This window comes from Phalacrocorax aristotelis, chromosome 21 (assembly GCF_949628215.1).
Source record: "Phalacrocorax aristotelis chromosome 21, bGulAri2.1, whole genome shotgun sequence".
NCBI lineage: Eukaryota > Metazoa > Chordata > Aves > Suliformes > Phalacrocoracidae > Phalacrocorax > Phalacrocorax aristotelis.
The window spans coordinates 2002600-2020454 of record NC_134296.1 but is presented as its reverse complement, the minus strand read 5'-3'; the positions used below and the strand labels follow the sequence as shown (position 1 = coordinate 2020454).

Below are 17855 nucleotides of genomic sequence, written 5' to 3'. Positions count from 1 at the left end.
CCTGAGATGGCACGTGGGGACCAGAGGGGGATTCTGGTGGCTCTGCTGCACCCCGCAGCAGTGCTTCCTGTTCCTCAAAAGGCAGCTTTCTATGGCGGGGCCGCCTATTGTGCCTGTGAACGTTGGGGACCGGATGGCTGCGCTGGGTGCTGTGGTCACCCACCCTCCCCTCTCTTCCTGTGAGGGCAGGAAGGACCAAGCCCCAGTTCCTTCCTGAGCAAGGATGGGGGTCATGGGGCATCTGCAGCAAGAAAAGCCCTCCCCATCCTGCAGCTGATGCTGGTCGTTTCAACATCCTGCGTGAGCCACCAAGCCCCGCATCCAACAGCAAATCTCTGCTGGATTGCACCGTCCCAGCTGCTGCCGGGACGGAGCCACTGCCATCCCAGGATGGGAATTTAAGGATTTAAAAATCAGTGCGGGAAAAGCCCAGTGGATCTGGGAGCCTGTAGACATCTCTTCCTCTACTTCCCAGCGCCTTCGTCTGCTTCTTGCCCTACCTTATTTAGGATCCAGCCCGGCTGCCCTACCTTATCTCCGTGGCCACCTCTGTCTTTGCAGATGTGACTGTGGCGGGCCGCTCCGTCTGAACCACAGCGAGCAGCCTGGGCCGGAAGGCATCACGGGGTTTGTAGAAGGCAGAGCCTGGGAAGAGACATCAGGGCCTTTCTGAAGGTAGGAGAGGTCCAGGCCAGTGAGGAGAGGAGGGAAGTGGGATCTGCACTTCAGTGCAGATAAGTGGGGAGGATGGGGTGGAGGGGGAGGATGGGGTGGAGGGGAAGGATGGGGTGGAGGGAAAGGATAGGGTCTTTCCCTCCATTGGGGTGCTGCAGGTGAGTTGCCATGTTGGGAGACGTGGAGGAGCACGTGGCTCTGAGCTGGGTGCAGGCAATGCCATTGGGCAAGTCGTGGTGGGTGCTCCAGGCTGCCAGGGGTCTGGAGGAGGGAGTCAGCAGGGGAGGGATGAGGCTTGCGGGGTGGAGGAGCTGGGGACAAACTGGGCCATGCGAAGGGCCCCATGTCGTCCATGTTGGCTTGCAGGGATGGAAGGGGCTTTGTCCCCAGCCAGGGCTGTGATGCCCAATGCTCCAGCGAGGAGCTGGGGTGTGCAGGGAAACCGTGGTGCCCCCACGGGTGCATCCCGGCTGGGAACCTGGCAGCCAGCTCTGCCCTGGCCCAGAGTGCCGGGGGGCTTCAGTTCTGGCTCAGCAGCCCCGGAGATTTCTGCTGTCCCAGCACAAGGACTGGGAAGTAAACACGGGTGAAAAGATGTGACGGTTCTGTATCCCCAGGCTCCTGGCTCAGCGTGCAGTGCATTTTCACCCTGGTGCCACTGAAGTGGCACGTTTGCATGGGAATTTAGGGTGCTGGGGCCTAGCGAGAGCCCTTGAGCGGGTTTCTGATCCTGCCTGCGGGTCTGGGACTGCCAGCGGAGGTGGTGGGTGCGTGGGAGACAGCTGGTGGGATTGTGGGATGCCCAGTCCTGGAGGGAGGCTGAGGCTGCCCTAACCCCTGCAGCAGGGCTGGGGGCCCTTCGCCCCAACCCACCTGTGTTCACTGAGCACTCCCTGGCATGGGGCAGAGGATGCCGGCAGATGCTCCTCCTCTGCGGGAGGCAGGCGAGGACTCGGGGTGGAGCTTTGCCGAGCGAGAAACCAGAGTCTGGCCAGCCCTGGAGAAGTTGCCAGGGCCGAGCACCCCAGTGAGACGGTGAGGCTGCCTGGCTGCCGCCGCCGCGCACCCACGCGCCGGGCTGCCGCACACCCCGTAAGTCTGCCGCCTCGGTGGGTGCGTCCGGAGTGGTGCTGGGCACGAGCCGTCTCACTGGTGTCATGGGACGGGGCTGCATGGGAAAGCGGTGCCCTGGGCCAGGGTCACCTGGGGAGCCGGGGGGGTGAGGGCAGGGTGGAGGGCAGGGGATCCCCATGCTGTCAGCTGTGGGGACCAGATCAGACCCAAGTGACCCCTTACCCAGCTGTCTGCAGAGACCCTCCGGTGCTGCGGCGCTGTAGGACACCTGGGTTGATATAAAGCTTTGGCTACCAGAGTCCTGCACTACTGAAACGCAGCTTTTCCCCTCCTTTCTCCCTGTGGGATGACCCTTGGAGCAGAGGCACCCACAGAGCATGGGGCCGGACCTGGGCCGGCTCCCGGGGGGCCCGGGAGCACTCTGCCCCACACAGCCCCGAACAGCCACAATTTGCCATGTCCTCTGCCCGAGCAAGCAGTGATTTCTAGCACTGGGTTACACCCTGCCCCTGTCCGTCCCGGGGAACCCCACCGGGAGGTGGTGGGGGGTGCTGCCTCGTGATGCAGGAGCCTGACACTTACCCTGCTGCGTGACGCACAGCCTTTTCCTGTGCCTCAGTTTCCCCAAGCATGGAAAGGCGCTTCTGGCAGCGTGATGGTGAGCACTGGTTGTTTCCCTCCTCCCTGTGCAAACAGCCCTGTGCTGGAGGAAGCAGCTGCAGCTGCCTGCACATGGGAAGCATCCGGCCCTTCCTCGCAGCCTCACGGGACTAGGGCTCTGTATTTACTTCTTATCCTTCCCCTCCACTGCTGGACTGAGTCATGGCTGCTGCATCGCGCAGCCCGTTTGGCCGAGAGTCTCTTAAAGTGGAGGGATTTGTCTGGCTCTGGGTGAGTGACTCTCAGCAGCCAGCTGCTCCTGGCCACCAGCCCAAGGTCCCCATGAGGGGATGGCTTTTGGGGACATCCTCAGCTGGGTGCTGAGCTGTGGGGAAGGTGCATGAGGTGCTGGGGCAGGAGTGGGGACAGGGATGCTCTGTGGAGGCACCTGGAGCAAGATCAGGCACTGGGAAGATGATGCTGCATCCCAGTGACATGCCCGCAGTGGTGTGGCCCCTGGTTGTGCCCATCTAGCTGGGCTGCTTTGTCTCTCCATAGAGGCAAAAATCCAAGGTCCAATTACGTGGCTAATTATGGGGAAGTGTTCGTTACCTTCTGTTCTGTTAAGCCTGTGACGCAGAGCGATGCCAGAGAGGCGAGGTGCCTGCAACCCCCTGTTCCCCACAGGTTCCCTGCTCCTGCTCCATGGACGAAATCGCTGCCTGTGGGAGCTGGGGGTGCTGAGGAGCACCGTGTTTTCCATCCAGGACGGGCTGCTGGCAGACAGACACCCTGCTGGCAGACAGAAAAACTGTTGATCACCCGAAGTATAAATACACCCAGCCTGGTGTGTAGCCAACTGCCAAGCCTTGCCCTTCCCAGCTACCCCTGTGGCCTCAGCGCTGCACCACAGATCATGGAGATCCAGGCTTGGAAATCCACCTGCAGAGTGGCTTCAGGGCGTGACGTCCCCATGGCCTGCGATGGGTCCCTAATGCTGCTCCCCTCTAAGCTGGCGACCTGCCTGTGCCCCCATCAATGTGGGGGAAGGAGAGCCCAGGTGTCTTTGGGCTGGCCATAGGACTGGCCCATGGCAGTGAGCGCCCACTCCCCACTCTCTGCTGTGACCTGGACAGATTTTAAGCAGCTCCAGGAGCTTGTTGTCCCCCCAAGTGGTTTGAAAAACCAGCACTAACCAGAGCTCAGCCACTGCCTTGTGCCACCATGGGGTTTCCTGTATCCCCTTCCCCAATACCCGCTGGGTTCAGGGGCAGGGGAGGCGGCTCCTGCTCTCCTTGGCAGTGACTGGGCCTCACTAATGGCTCAGCCCAGCCCTCCCTGGGAGAGAACAGCTCGCTTTGTTTTAATTGCTTGTACCTGAGTAACAAGCGGCGTGTTCCTGGGTGAGGTCAGTGCTGCACTGGGGGCACCTGCTGGGCACCGGCCTGGTGAAATGCTTACAACACCCCAGAGGACTTTTGGGCAGCAAAACGGGGGCTTTCTCCTTAAAATAAGCCCAGCACATGCTCCAGGGCAGTGGCAACAGGGGTGCTGCCCCAGCCTCTGCTGTCTGGGGAGCGTGGGTGGGCTGGGAGCATCCACTGCACAGCAGCAGTCAATGCAGTGGTGTATTTAAGAAGTCCTGGGTGAAGCCCAGCCTTCATTCAGGAGCGCTGGCAGCTTTCTTGGCGTTTTATTATACGGCTTGGGAGGGCTTTTCCTCTGCGTGTTTGCATTCAAAGACGCTTTGACCCAAACAAGCTGACGTGCTGTGAGCAGTTCGGATGGGGCTGACTGTGTCTGCCCCGCCAGGCTGGGCTGCTGCTCGCTCCTTCCCCTCTCCAGGGCAGACCCAGTCGTGCTTAATGGAAAAACCCGAGGCAAACACAGGAGCCTTTTAGCCTCCTGCCACGCCTCTGCTACAATGCAAAGTATCTCAAGGGCAGCACGAATGGCGACAAGTACCTGCCCGGCGCAGCAGGCACATCTCCTCTGTGACTACCCCACCTTCCCAGGTGCCTGTGCACGACAGGTACGAGGCTCTGCAAGTGGAACCGAACGGTAACAAAGTTCACCTAGCTCGGAGGTGTCGCTGAGGTTAAGACAGCCTGCACCCTGCATCAGAACTGCTTCCGTAAAGAAAAATAGGTGGGTCATTGCCATAGGAGACTCCCTTCTGAAGGGAATGGAAAGCCCACTACACAGACTGGACCCACTTCTCAGGGAAGTCTGCTGCCTCCCTGGGGCCCGGCGTAAAGACATGAAGAGAAAACTTGCTAACCTGGTATGGCCCGCAGATTACTTACCATTATTGATATTTTAGGTAGGCAGTGATGAAGTTGCAATAAGAAGTCCGAGAGTGATCAAGAGAGACTTCAGGGCCTTGAGATGACTGGTTAAGGGATCAGGAGCACAGGCAGTGTTCTCCTCCGTCCTTCCAGTTGCAGGGAATGAGGAGGGGAGAAAGAGGAAAACCCAGCAGATCAATACCTGGCTCCCAGCCTGGTGTCACCAGCAGAATTTTGGGTTTTTTAATCATGGGTTGGTCTACACAACACCAGGCCTGCTGGTGACAGACAGGATACAGGGGAGGGTTAGGCTGGGCATTAGGAGAAGGTCCTTCCCCCAGAGGGTGGTGGAGCCCTGGAACAGGCTCCCCAGGGAGAGGCATCACGGCACCAGCCTGGCGATATTCAGGAAGCACTTGGACAAGGCCCTCAGAGACACGGTGTGAATTTGGGGTGTCCTGTGCAGGGACGGGAGCTGGACTTGATGCTCCTTGTGGATCCCTTCCAACTCAGGACATTCTATGGTTCTATTCTGAGTCTGTTATAGACCACCCAACCAGGATGAAGAGGGAGATGAAATATTCTATAAGCCGCTGGGATAAGTCTCACAATCGCTAGCCCTTGTTCTCATGGGGGACTTCAGCCTGCCAGACCTCTGCTGGGAATCCAGTAGAACAGAGAGGAAACAGTCTAGGATGTTCCTGGAGTGTGTGGAAGAGAACTACCTGCACAGCCGGTGAGGGAGCCAAGCCGGGAAGGCACCCCGCCGGGCTGGCTATTTGCGAACAGAGCAGGGCCTGTGGGTGATGTGACGGTTGGGGGCTGTCTTGGGCACAGCCATCATGAAGTGAGGGAGTTTTCGATTCTTGGAGAAGTAGGGAGGGGGTTCAGCAGAACTGCTACGCTGGAATGCCAGAGGGTAGACTTTGCCCTGTTCAGGGGCCTGATTGACAGAGTCCCTTGGGCGGCAGTCCTGAAGGGCAAACGAGTTCAGGAAGGCTGGGCTTTCTTCAAGAAGGAAATCTTCAAAGTGCAGGAGCAGGCTGTCCCCGTGTGCTGAAAGATAAGCCAGTGGGGAAGACGACTGGCCTGGTTGAACAGGGGGGTTTGCTGCGACTCAGGAAAAAAAGGAGAGTTTATGACCTTTGGAAGAAGGGGCAGGCAACTCCAGAAGGCTGCAAGGATGTTGTGAGGTTATGCAGGGAGAAAATTGGAAGGGCCAAAGTCCAACCGGAACTTAATCTGGCTATTGCTGTAAAAGACAATACAAAATGTTTCTATAAACACATTAGCAACAACAGGAGGGTCTAAGGAGGGTCTCCATCTTTTACGGGCTGCGGGGGGAAACATAGTGACAAAGGCTGAGGAAAAGGCTGAGGTACTAAATGCCTTCTTTGCCTCAGTCTTTAATAGTAAGACCAGTTATTCTTGGGGTACGCTGCTCCCTGAGCTGGAAGCCGGAACGGGGAGGGGAATGAAGTCCCTATAATCTAAGGGGAAATGGTTAGTGACCCGCTACACCACCTAGACGCATGAAGCCTGTGGGGCTGGATGGGATCCACCCAAGAGTGCTGAGGGAGCAGATGAGGAGCTCGCCAAGACACTCTCCATCATTTACCAGCAGTCCTGGCTATCAGGTGAGGTCCCAGACGACTGGAGGCTTGCTGATGCGACACCCAGCTACAAGAAGGGCCGGAAGGAGGATCTGGAGAACTACAAGCCTGTCAGCCTGACCTTGGTACTGGGAAAAGTTATGGAGCGGTTCTTGAGTGCCATCACATGGCACATACAGACCAGTCAGGGGATCAGGCCCAGCCAGCATGGCTTCCTGAAACGCAGGTCCTGCTTGTCTAACCTGATCTTCTTCTATGACAGGGTGACCCACCTACTGGATGAGGGAACGGTGTTATCAACCTGGACTTTAGTAAAGCCTTTGACACCATCTCCCACAGCATCTCCTAGAGAAGCTGGTGGCTCAAGGCTTAGACAGGCGGACTCTTTGCTGGGTTAAAAACTGGCTGGATGGCCGAGCCCAGAGAGTTGTGGTGAATGGAGCTAAACCCAGCTGGTGGCCGGTCACGAGCGGGGCTCCCCAGGGCTCAGTGTTGGGGCCAGTCTTGTTTAATGGCTTTATCAATGACGTGGATGAGGGGATCGAGTGCTCCCTCAGTGAGTTTGCAGATGACACCAAATTGGGCAGGGCCGTTGATCTGCTCGAGGGCAGGAAGGCTCTGCAGAGGGACCTGGACAGGCTGGATCAATGGGCCGAGCTCAACTGGGTGAGGTTTAACAAGGCCCAGTGCTGGGTCCTGCCCTTGGGTCACACCAACCCCAGGCAATGCCCCAGGCCTGGGGCAGAGGGGCTGGGAAGTGCCCGGCGGAGAAGGCCCTGGGGGTGCTGGCTGACAGCAGCTGGGCATGAGCCAGCAGTGCCCGGGTGGCCAAGGAGGCCACCAGCCCCCGGGCTTGTGTCAGCCCTGGTGTGGCCAGCAGGGGCCGGGCAGGGATGGGGCCCCTGTGCTCAGCCCTGGGGAGGCCCCACCTCGAATGCTGGGCTCAGGTTTGGGCCCCTCGGGACAAGCAGGGCCTTGAGGGGCTGGAGCGTGTCCAGAGAAGGGCAGCGGGGCTGGGGCAGGGTCTGGAGCACAAGTGTGCTGGGGGGCGGCTGAGGGGGCTGGGGGGGTTTAGCCTGGAGAAGAGGGGGCTGAGGGGAGCCCTTCTCACTCTCTGCAGCTGCCTGAGAGGGGCTGGAGTGAGGGGGGGCTGGTCTCTGCTCCCAGGACACCAGTGACAGGACGAGAGGGAACGGCCTCAAGCTGCGTCAGGGGAGGTTTAGGTTGGAGATGAGGGAAAATGTCTTTAGTGCAAGAGTGGTCAGGCCCTGGCACAGGCTGCCCAGAGAGGTGGGGGAGTCACCGTCCCTGGGGGTATTAAAAAGAGTTACAGATGTGGTGCTTAGGGACATGGTTTAGTGGTGGACTTGATGATCTTAGAGGTCTTTTCCAACCTAAATGATTCTATGATTCTATAAATTCCTTGAAGGTGACACTCTCCCTCTTCGGGGACACCTTTCTTGTCCTACCAAGCAAGGGACGGGGAGGGATGGGGTGATCGTGACTGCCCAGAGGCAGATGGGGAGCAGGGCAGACAGGAGTGGTTGGGGGAGCTGCTTCATCCTTGCTGTGCTGGAACAGCAGCCCAGGCTCCTTTGAGACCTGCTCCTGAGGTCCCACCCTGATCCAAAAGCCTTCCCCGAGGAGTGTGTCACTTGTGTTTCTTCTGCCTCCAGCTCCAGGGCTGCTGCACAGGGCATTGCAGGGCAGCCAGGAGTGTGGCAGGGGTGGTGGGGTGGATTTTGTACCTGGCTGGGTTGGACTGTCCTGCCCCTGCTTGCCCAAAGGGGACAGTGCCCAGGTCCCTGCTGACACCCCATGGCCACCCCTGGGTGCTCTGCGCAGAGGGGCCAGCCCCGGGGGTGCAGCCAGGTGCCGCCCCACTATCCCATCCAGGGGATGCTGGTTTTCCCTGGGCTGTGACGTGACGTGCCCCTTCCTCCCACAGGCCTCAGCGTGCCGGCCCAGTGCTATGCGATGCTCCCTGAAGCGCTCCCTCACAGCTGCACTTGCAGCCTTCTTCCTCCTCCTCTTCCTCCTTCTCCTCCACGGGGGCAGCCGGCAGGAACACGATCCCCTTGAGGTGAGTCCCCACCAGTGGAGGGGCCACTGGAGCATCCTCAATCCCTGCCTGCCCCACATGGACCCCAACCCCAGCTCTGCTCCCTTCCCTGCCCCACATTATCCCCAAAACCAAGCTCTGCCTTCTCCTGTCCCTGGGGTTGCCCTGTGCACCTGGGCCTCTCCCAGTTGAGGGGCTGGGAGGGCAGGACAGGGGCTCCCCCTCATTTCTGGGACCCCCTGGTGTCATTCCCCCTTGCTCACACGTGTCCACAGTGCTCTGGGGTCTGACCTGGCTGCCTGCAACTCCCATCCAGGAGGAGCTCAGGAACTTGGCCCCAGACACGGTCCTGCAGATGCCACAGCCGGAGGGAGCCCCACACATCCTCAGGGATACGGATGATCTCACTGCACTCCACAATGTCTCCTACCACCTTCTCGCTGGCTCCCTGTCACCCCACAAAAGTGAGTGGCTCCGGGACCCCGGGCTGAGCAGGGCTCCGGGTTTGCACACTTCTCCCATCACAGCTGCACATCCCAGCATGGACCTGCCCCATCGCTGCTGCTGCCGGTGCAGGGAGGGGACTACTCCCCACCTTTTGGGGATGGGCACCTGGAAATACCTGGTGCCCTCCCCACAGACAGCCTTCGCTGCTCTGTCTGGGGAGGTGGAGCGGTAGAGGAAGGTCCACGTGCTCCAAGCGTGGTCCATGCTTATGTACCTTGGGGCTGGGGTGACCGGAGATATTTTGGGTTTCCTAGATCTCTGTGGGGAGGATGGCTGAGATCCCATCTGCTTGCTGTTGAACTTCCTCCTCTCCAGTTGGGATGGTGGGGCTGGACCACTGGGACAACTGCATGGTGTGGGAGGTGTGGGTCAAGTTCTTGGACAGGTGCAGGAGAAGCAATTCACATGTGACCACCACAGGAAGGAGCTTAGGGAGCCCCACGGGAGCCCATGCTGAAACCAGAGCTCTGGTATGTGCACGGTGCTGCACAGAGCAACAGCAGGAGAAGCTGCAGCAAAGCTGAACAAATGCAGCCACAGCTGGGCCGCGGGGAGGGCAGAAGGATGCCTCAGCCCAGCGTGGTTGCACCTCCATGAGGTTCGGAGTAGTGGGGCCACGCTTCCAGGCTGTGTAGCCATGCCCCGAAGCCATCCCCGCCCCTTAGACCGTCTCTGCACTGTTCCTTCCCTAGGTTTGGCTTTTTAAAAGGTGTTTTTCCCAAATATTTCTTCATCAGAGGAGCCCCTGACTTCTCATCCTGTCCTTTCCCTGCCATTTGGGCCAGTTTTGGGCACCCCCTGAGGCGCTGGGGGCTTCAGCTTCAGAAAGGACCTGCTGGCCTTGGACATGGGGCCATGAACAGCATTGACCCTGTGGGTTGGTCATGTGGAGCGCTTTTTGGAGATACCTCCTTTAGACTTGCAGGGAAAAACCTCACTGTGGTGCATCCCAGGTCACCCCTCAGCCTGCTAATGCCTGTCCTTTGCCTTGCAGAGTTCTTGGCAGTGGGATTGGCATCGGTGCGGCGGCCGCGTGGCTACTACCTCCTGGCCACGCTCCAGTCCCTCTTCAAGCAGTCGACGGAGGAGGAGCTGCAGGAGATGGTGGTGGTGGTACACCTGGCTGACACGGACCACACATGGAACATGCACGTGGCCGCCAACATCGCCCACAAGTTTGCTCACCACATCCTCCTGGGCCGGCTCCTGCTTATCCACGCTCCCCATGAGTTTTACCCCACCCTGGAGGGCCTCAAGAGAAACTACAATGACCCAGAGGAGAGGGTGAGGTTCAGGTCGAAGCAGAATGTGGACTATGCCTTCCTCCTTGCCTTTGCCGCCAACCTCTCCTCCTACTACTTGATGATCGAGGACGATGTGTGGTGCGCCAAGTCCTTCCTGACGGCCATCCGCAAGGCACTGGCTTCCCAGGAAGGCTCCAACTGGGCGACCCTTGAGTTCTCCAAGCTGGGCTACATCGGTAAGCTGTACCGCTCCAGTGACCTTCCTCGCCTGGCTCGCTTCCTCCTCCTCTTCTACCAAGAGATGCCCTGCGACTGGCTGCTGGTCCACTTCCGCCTCCTGCTCACCCAGAAGGACGTCATCCGCTTCAAGCCCTCCCTCTTCCAGCACATGGGCCTCTACTCCTCCTTCCAGGGCACCGTCAACCGGCTGGAGGACGATGAGTTCGAGGCCGATGCCTTGGACCTTCCAGACAACCCGCCAGCGGCTGTGTTCACCAGCATGTCCGTCTTCGAGAACTACGAGCCCCTCAAGGCTTACAGCACTGCAAAGGGGTATTTTTGGGGGAAAGACCCAGCAGCCGGCAGCATCTTCTCTATTGTCTTCCAGCAGCCGGCCCGTGTCACCCGTGTCCGGGTGCGCACAGGCTCTGACGAGCGCCGCGGTGATTTCCTGCATGCGGGGGTGCTGGAGCTGGGCCGCCAGCGGCAGGCCGACGGCCGGGACTGCTCCACCTACATCACTGTGGGCACCTTCGAGAAGGGGACCTTTGAGCAACGGGGGCTGGAGAGAGGCATGCCCGGCCCTGTGGAGTGCGTGAGGATCCGGGTAACCCGGGACCAGAGCGAGTGGCTCATCATCCAGAGCATCAACATCTGGACCACGGCAGGCACCTGACCGGGGGTGTGATGGGTTGCCAAAGCAGCTAAGAGGTCCTTTATTTTTCTCACTCCCTTATTTTGATAAGGAATTAAATAACTGACTCCTGCTGGCACTGCCGCCTGTCTCTGGAGGGACGGCAGGTGCTGCTGTGGGACGTGGATGGGCCGGGAGCTGTGCCTGCTGGGGGACGCCCCAGTGAGCAATGCAGGGGCCGTGGGCAGGGGCAGAGCCTTGGGAGCTTCAGGCTGGGCAGCAGAAAACACTTCCTCCCAGGGAGGATGGTGGGCAGGACAGAGCTAATCAGCTAATTAGCAAACCAAATAATTAACCAGGCAGTGGTATGTTTTGCAACCTCTTTGCACCATCCCTCTGAGGTTTCTAACCCACCGACTCCCAGTTTCTAACCTGCAGTTTTTGTCCTCTCCTATCCCATTTTCAGGCTGTTCCTGGGAGGGGCCAGGGGAAGCAGTGGGGGTGCTGCTCACCAGACCCCTTGCCCTCCAGGAGCAGGGACCCATCGCTGACGTTTCAGGGCTGATCAGAGGGGCACCGGCCACCAGATGGACCCATCACACCGGCTCAGTCCCTGCAGGACAGCCACTCATCTCTCATCCAGCCACTGAGTTCAGACCCTTCAAACAGATTTTTTTGCGACAGTTCCCAGGGAACACACCCTGTGTCCATGAGGGACTCGCACTGAGAGGGAAGGACAGGGAAGATGGGGTCTCTAAACGGTGGGGGAGAAAGGTCCGATGACTGAGGACCAGGGAACAAGGACAGGCAAAGGAAAAGGTGATCTTGGTATAATGTGAAGCTCTGGGTACTTTTTAGCCCGGCGAGGTGCTGACGGGCGACTGGGGTGCACACAGGCTCCAGGCAAGAAGCCCCAAAAAGCTTCTGTTCGGGTTTGTCTGGCAGGATCAGCTGGAGGGCTGGATCCTGCTGGGCAGCTCGATCAAAAACTGTTGGCACTAGCACGCAAGGCGGTGACCGGCGCCGCTCCCAGTTAGGCTTTTAGCAACAATTGCTCAGTTTTCTACAAACAAGGAGGAATTCTGATCTGCTCGGCCTTCCTGCGAGACGGCTCGGAGCAGTCTGTCGCTAACTGGTGCCAAGCAGGACTGCTCTGGTTTGCCAGTGTTTTAAGCCTGGCTCTCCTGGAGCAAGACAGTCACCCTCTGAGCACAGAGAGGCACAAACCAGCACCAGGGGACCCACCTGCAGTGCCGAAACACCCGAGTGCCGTAACCATAGCTCAGTCTCAAGGTCCTGCATCAGCTTGCCTGCTGGGCACTGGAAGGCAGCCTGGAGAGCAGCCACTCAGTGCTGAGAGACCCAGGCCTGGGATCACGGGACTTTTCCCTGAAAAAAAGCCAGCCATGTAATAGATCTTCATCTGCATTTAATACAGAGATGCTACATGATAAAGTCCAGTGCCTTCCTGATGTTATCAATGTTCTCAGTGGGATCAATACACACATTGCAGACTCTCCTCGCTTCCCCCCACACAGCCCGAGTAGAGCCAGAGCTCTCAGAGTGTTTTGAGTAGCCCGTGTCCCCTTTCCAGGGCCCCAGGGCCCCAGGGCCCAGACCAGTGTTTACAATGCTCCAGTAAAGCCTTTGCCCCAGTTCTCTTGGACATAAATGCCCCTGACCACACTGTGAGAGCGTCAAGGGTTACTAACATGGGTACAAATGGACAGCTTTCTCCCCAGTATGTTTTTATCTACTTCTAAAGCAGGAAAGATATAAATGTAAATCAACCTTTTACCTGTTGGTCTCTTAGTTGTGAATGCACGCGTCAGTTCTGCAATGCTCACCTACACAGAAACAAGCTGCAATCTCAGTTATGCCGGCGTAAATCTGGACAGACTCCACTGAATAGAGTGGAAATCTGCTCAGTTTACACCAGGGTAAGTGCAAGCAGCAGCTGACCAATGGCAGGGAGCCCCCTCCTCCTCTTTCCAGTGCAATCCACTTGTCTCAGCACCACAACGCCCAGTTAACATCGGTGCAAACTGGAAGAGGAGGCTTCTTTATCCTGGAGGAGTGCCACGTGATTTATCCCACATAAAAATTATCCTGCTATTTTTATCCTAGGAAGACTCAGCCAGCATCCAACACTCTGTACCATGACCCCTGGCTCTGACGCAGGGGTGAGCTGACAGAGACATCAGTCCCAGGCAAGTGGTGCCCGCAGGGTCGAGCTGAGCACAGCATGCTGGAGCTGTAGCCCCTGCTCGAGCCAGCCGTGAGCCCGGGCAGCGGCGCTGCCTACGACCGACCATTTACATGCAGCCACGGGGCTAACGATCAGCACAGATCTCAGCCGGGCAAGGGTTAAGGAGCCTCTGGGCTGAGAGGTAAAGGGCAGGGGGACAAAACCAGAGGCAAGCATTTTGGTCTGCCTCTCTCTATGAGGACGGTAAATCAAGAGAAGGTTAGAGCTTTCAGTCAAACACCACAGACGTCCTGAAGGATGACTTGCTGTCCGTCTCGACCAGCGGAGCTACCCTGTCTCTTGGGAAGTGGTGCCACGTAGCTCAGCAAAGATCTAACTCAGCATCTTGTGGCGGTCGAAAACTGTCTTCCTCTGCTCCTGCACCTGGCGCTTCCAGCGCTGCTGGGCCCCCTCCACCCTCTCCAGCACCGTGTTGGCTCGAGCACCAGACGGGGTGAGGGCTGCGGCCAAGGAGCGAGCATCCTGCAACGGAAAGAAACGGTGAAAGAGGTCGAGGCACGCCCAGCCCAAACACAGAAGGTGACAGCTCAACTCTGGGAGAAATTTCAACTGAAAGAGCAATTCAAGGCTTGATTTGTCCTTATCAAGAACCTCATTTTCAGAGCTCCTCAACGCCAGCCCCGCAACTCCAGCTGGAAAGCTGGCTCTTGGGGGATCACCCACGGTAAAGTCACAGGCCCCAAATAAAAAGTCCCCCGCAGAGGAACTGAACTAAGTCTAAACCTCTGCTGGAAATCCACTGCTAGGAGTCTGCGAGGGGCCACACGGCTAAAGCAAACTGCACCACCCCGCTGAAACTGGGCCAACAATTTCCCCTGTCCTTGGTGCACTAGCTTACACGGTAGCTGCTCATCTGTTTCTCAGATGGTGCTGCAGGACTTTAGTCCAGCCCTGCTGTTTAGACTGCTCCAAACCACCACATTTATACTGCAGTAATGTCAGAAGGTCCCTGGGATGGGGATCCACCATGGCACACAAACACCAAGGCAATCCCAAGGCCTATCCCGAAGAGTTTACAGTCCAGCACACTAAAGTAAGATAAACCTCACCTAGTGCCAGGCACCTACAGTGTGCACCTAGACCTTAGTCTGAATTATTTCTGTGGAGCACTGGAGCAAAAGCATACTTTTAGGACACAATTCATCTCCTCCTGCAGGCCTTTCTTTTTTGAGCAGAGGGAGGTAATGGATGGACTGCATGCTTCAGAGCAGCATCTCCTCGCTTACATCAGCGTATGGAAGAATTGGGCCAATTAGTTTATACTCACAAGAAAGTATAAACAGGACACCCTGATCCAGTGGTTTTCTCAGAGACTAGCAAAGGAGAGTATCTTCAAACACTGCAGCGTCCCTTCTCAAAGTGTGACTGAGCTAATCACTGTCATCCGGAGTCCCCAGATGCTAGGGAAGGCCTCCTGACTCCTCCCAGCAGCTGGGGCCTGCAGTGGCGGCCAGAGCAATGCTCGAGCACAGCCCCGGGGCTCCACCAAGGGCAGAAACTTAGCTCCGGGGGAGAGCTCTGCCTAGAGCTGCGCCCTGCTAAACTGCACAGGTCTGAACTGAGAACCTGCAGGGAAAGCTGTGCTGCAGAGCCACATGCTGCACTAACAGGCAGCACATCTTGGGCAGCCCTTGCATCCCACAGAGAGCATGAGCTACAGATGGAACCCAGCTGAGAGCTCCTCACTGCACATGCAGCCACTCCCCAACTCCACACTAGCCATCAGCTCTGCCTCCAGCACTTCCTCTCTGACAGAGCAGCCCATCTCAGTCTTCTCTATTTCCCTACAAATGAAGGGAAGCCTCAGGGGAAGAAGAAAAGGTTTATAAAACGGAGCGCTCTTGTTCTGAAATCCCCCTTGGAATCAGGCTCAATTGTTCCCCCTAAAGCACTGCCTCCCTCCCAAGGGGAAGGATGCTGTATGCTAGATGCTGAAATTGCATGAATTTCATGCAGCATTAAATTTGTCCTCCCCCGGAATCTGTGTCTCTTTGCTGCTGGGTCCTAATCTCCTAATTGTCATATGCCAATGTCCCCCAAAAGGTGGGATCTGAATGAAATTCTGCTCTGGGGAGAAGCACAAGGAACAAGAGCCTGGATACAACAGGGCCCATCCCCAGAGTGGAGCAGGGCCAAACAACAGCACCTCAGAGGCTGCTCTTTTAAGCGTCTAGAAGAGAGGCCAGCCCCATGTTTAACAAATTATTAAACCCATCCTTCCCTGGAGTCTTACCACCAAGTAACTACACCTAGGACGCTGCACAAACAGGGACCATTTGGCTTTTGGTTTCATCTACATGGACACACCAAATTCAGGCCACTTGGTAAAAAGCCACCCCCTGCCCCAGAGGACAGGTCTCATCTTGGGCTCGTAATACAGAACTTGCACTTTAAATATTTCCTTGTGCTTCAGCATGATCAGCACAGCTTGAGTTAAATGTTTACCCATGGTAAGTGCCCAAAAAGCAACAGTGCTGGTCCCACACTGGATCAGAGGGGACAAGCATGAAGTCACTCTGTTTCCCTGTCAGCCGTTCTCTGGTCACCCTACCACGCTGTCCCCACCACAACCGCAGCCACCCGCATGCACCCTGCATGCCCCAGCAGCGTGGCCTCACCTCATTCTCCTCCTCATTGCGCAGGGGCTGGGTATAAGCATCTGGCTTCCGGATCAGGGGATCCACCAGCACAAGGAAAGCCATGTAAAGCAGCAGTGCCCCCACCACGGACAAGTAAATGATGATGATCACCTGCATTTAATAACAGCACAGTGGAAAAGGATTGGTAGTGTAGGTAAGAAGCACCACAGAGGCCAGGAAGCCCCATTCACAGCTGCCTCTGATGTTTGATCTCATTCTGATTTTGGTCACTAGAAAGCCTCTTGCACCTGCAGGAAGGCCGATGAGATGTAAGTGCCGTCACTGTACAAACCGTGCCGATCTTCTCCGCGCTGTGCCAATTTAGGACACGTGCTGCATGTGAAAGGAGACCAACAAGATGGGTCCCCACTCAGAGGTGCTTGGCACTGTCGCACACCCTCAGCAAGAAGACTGCGCTCCCGTGCAGCCCACTCCTCGCTGCCAGGAGCCCTCCTGACTCAGACGTGGTGCGCCTGGCGCTACCACCCTGTACCAGCTGTGATACTTCCCTTTTTGGGTTCTTCTCCAGGAGCCCGCCAGGCTAGCTGTGCCTGGGACGGCGTGGCAAGGAGAAGGAGCCAGGCAGAGGGAGCAGACCCAGGATTACCTTGATGGTGGTGGTGCTGCGCTCCTCGTACTTGCATTCGCACAGCAGGCAGTAGGCCTCTACGTCGTTCCCTGGCACCGGCATTGGCTCCACAACGTGCAGGCAGTTGCTGCAACACAAAGAAACCAATATCAGCAACAGGACAAGGTGAAACCGATCATCTGTGGAAGGAGGCTGGGGTGACTTTTTATGTCCCAGCTTTCCCATCAGGCTGATAATGCTGATCCGGTTTTAACAGCTCAGCTAGCCCAAAGTTCCTGGGACAGACTGTCCAAGCGCCTTCTGCAGGGATCTGGTCCAGGTGAAAGGGACTGGAGGATACACCCTACATCTGCTAAGAGCCGTGGCTTAAGAAATCAAGCCTCAATCTCTGTTCAAAAAATGCCCTTGCCTTGCCTCACCTACGAAAACGGCTTCCTCTGCAAATGCCCAGGCAGGGAATTACTTCCTCAGCACCAGCTGGAAAATCCAGAGCGTTGGCTTTCATGGACTGACCCCCTCAGGCTTCAACCCACAACTCACCAGTCTTTCTGCGACACATTCTTGTTGTAAATGTGCCCACTGATGTTCCGGTACGGGGGACAGATGCACTTGCAGCGGATGTCCTCCGAACTCTGCAGAAACAAGAGACAGCATTAGTGAGCGAACACATGCATGCAGTTGTGCTGCCCTCACCACCCAGGGGCAGGGGGAAAGGCAAAACATTCTCTGAGAAAGGACTTCACACCATGTCTCTTCTTGCGCTGCTTCTTTCACATCAATAGCTTCTCTGTTTTAAAGTGTCTTGAGCACCTCTGCTCCAGGTGCCAGGTACTTTTCAAATTTTAAAACGCAATCTCCAAAACACAGCAGAAGGCAGGGCAGAGGCCACCACAACGAACGTTCACGGCTCTACAGATGATAAATACACATCTGCTAAAGCACTCCTTCTCTTTGCAAACTTCCACAGAAAAACAGTTGCTTCTTTGCCATTTTTGTTTCCATCGTGCTACACACACAGGTCAGGGCTTGTGGCTGAAGCTGTTCACTCACCTTGCTGGCTTGTGCTGGAGGAGAAAGGATGCAGCACAGCAGCGTGACCAGCAGCACGGGGCTTGGGCACTTCCGCGTGCACCGGGCAAACATCATGGAAGCCTGAGGAAACAAAAATTCACATCCAGGATAGAGGATCTTGGCTGAACGCAGCCAGAACGAGTTAGTTTGAGCTTTCTTTTTTGGCCCACTTGCCTCTATTTTGCCCAGGAATTAGAAATTTATCCCTCAATCTGGGGTAGTCAGAAGCTCCTGGAAACACTTCACACAGATCCCAAGAAACACTCCTATCAAAAAACCTTCCACCATCTAGAGCCACACATCCAAACTACCACAGCCCTGCAGAAAGTACTGCTGACTTCCTAACAGTTTGACTTCTGCAACTCCACATA

At 56.9% G+C, this 17855-nt stretch overlaps 2 protein-coding genes across 6 annotated transcripts; one reads left to right on the top strand and one right to left on the bottom strand.

Moving 5' to 3' along the window:
• The first annotated feature begins 560 nt into the window (after nucleotides 1-560).
• On the top strand, nucleotides 561-12368 carry LOC142067351 (alpha-1,6-mannosyl-glycoprotein 4-beta-N-acetylglucosaminyltransferase-like). 5 transcript variants are annotated; one of them, XM_075115903.1, is made up of 5 exons: nucleotides 5062-6274; nucleotides 8199-8333; nucleotides 8629-8776; nucleotides 9814-10993; nucleotides 11383-12368. In XM_075115903.1, the coding sequence occupies exons 1-4, from the start codon at nucleotides 6170-6172 to the stop codon at nucleotides 10956-10958; spliced, it is 1533 nt and encodes a 510-aa protein (XP_074972004.1). In that variant the 5' UTR covers nucleotides 5062-6169; the 3' UTR covers nucleotides 10959-10993; nucleotides 11383-12368. The 5 variants fall into 5 exon arrangements, with proteins under 5 accessions (XP_074972006.1, XP_074972005.1, XP_074972007.1 ...); XM_075115905.1 differs by lacking the exons at nucleotides 5062-6274; nucleotides 11383-12368 and adding an exon at nucleotides 561-675 and having other exon boundaries at nucleotides 9814-11055; XM_075115904.1 differs by lacking the exons at nucleotides 5062-6274; nucleotides 11383-12368 and adding an exon at nucleotides 1639-1767 and having other exon boundaries at nucleotides 9814-11055.
• TMEM9 (transmembrane protein 9) lies at nucleotides 12328-17559 on the bottom strand. The gene is made up of 5 exons (XM_075115909.1): nucleotides 17464-17559; nucleotides 16954-17045; nucleotides 16432-16540; nucleotides 15804-15935; nucleotides 12328-13647 (listed from the first exon to the last, which is right to left on the bottom strand). The coding sequence occupies exons 1-5, from the start codon at nucleotides 17557-17559 to the stop codon at nucleotides 13498-13500; spliced, it is 579 nt and encodes a 192-aa protein (XP_074972010.1). The 3' UTR covers nucleotides 12328-13497.
• Between the last annotated feature and the right edge of the window lie 296 nt (nucleotides 17560-17855).

Bases quoted from the DNA above. Each gene is read 5' to 3' on its own strand.
- LOC142067351 (XM_075115903.1), top strand. From the start codon at position 6,170: ATGAAGCCTGTGGGGCTGGATGGGATCCACCCAAGAGTGCTGAGGGAG. The intron at 8,334-8,628 runs GTGAGTCCCCAC...ACTCCCATCCAG, and splicing joins AGGAACACGATCCCCTTGAG to GAGGAGCTCAGGAACTTGGC. The intron at 8,777-9,813 runs GTGAGTGGCTCC...TTTGCCTTGCAG, and splicing joins CTCCCTGTCACCCCACAAAA to AGTTCTTGGCAGTGGGATTG.
- TMEM9 (XM_075115909.1), bottom strand. From the start codon at position 17,559: ATGATGTTTGCCCGGTGCACGCGGAAGTGCCCAAGCCCCGTGCTGCTG. The intron at 15,936-16,431 runs GTAATCCTGGGT...TATTAAATGCAG, and splicing joins GCAGCACCACCACCATCAAG to GTGATCATCATCATTTACTT. The intron at 13,648-15,803 runs GTGAGGCCACGC...TTTCCGTTGCAG, and splicing joins GCAATGAGGAGGAGAATGAG to GATGCTCGCTCCTTGGCCGC.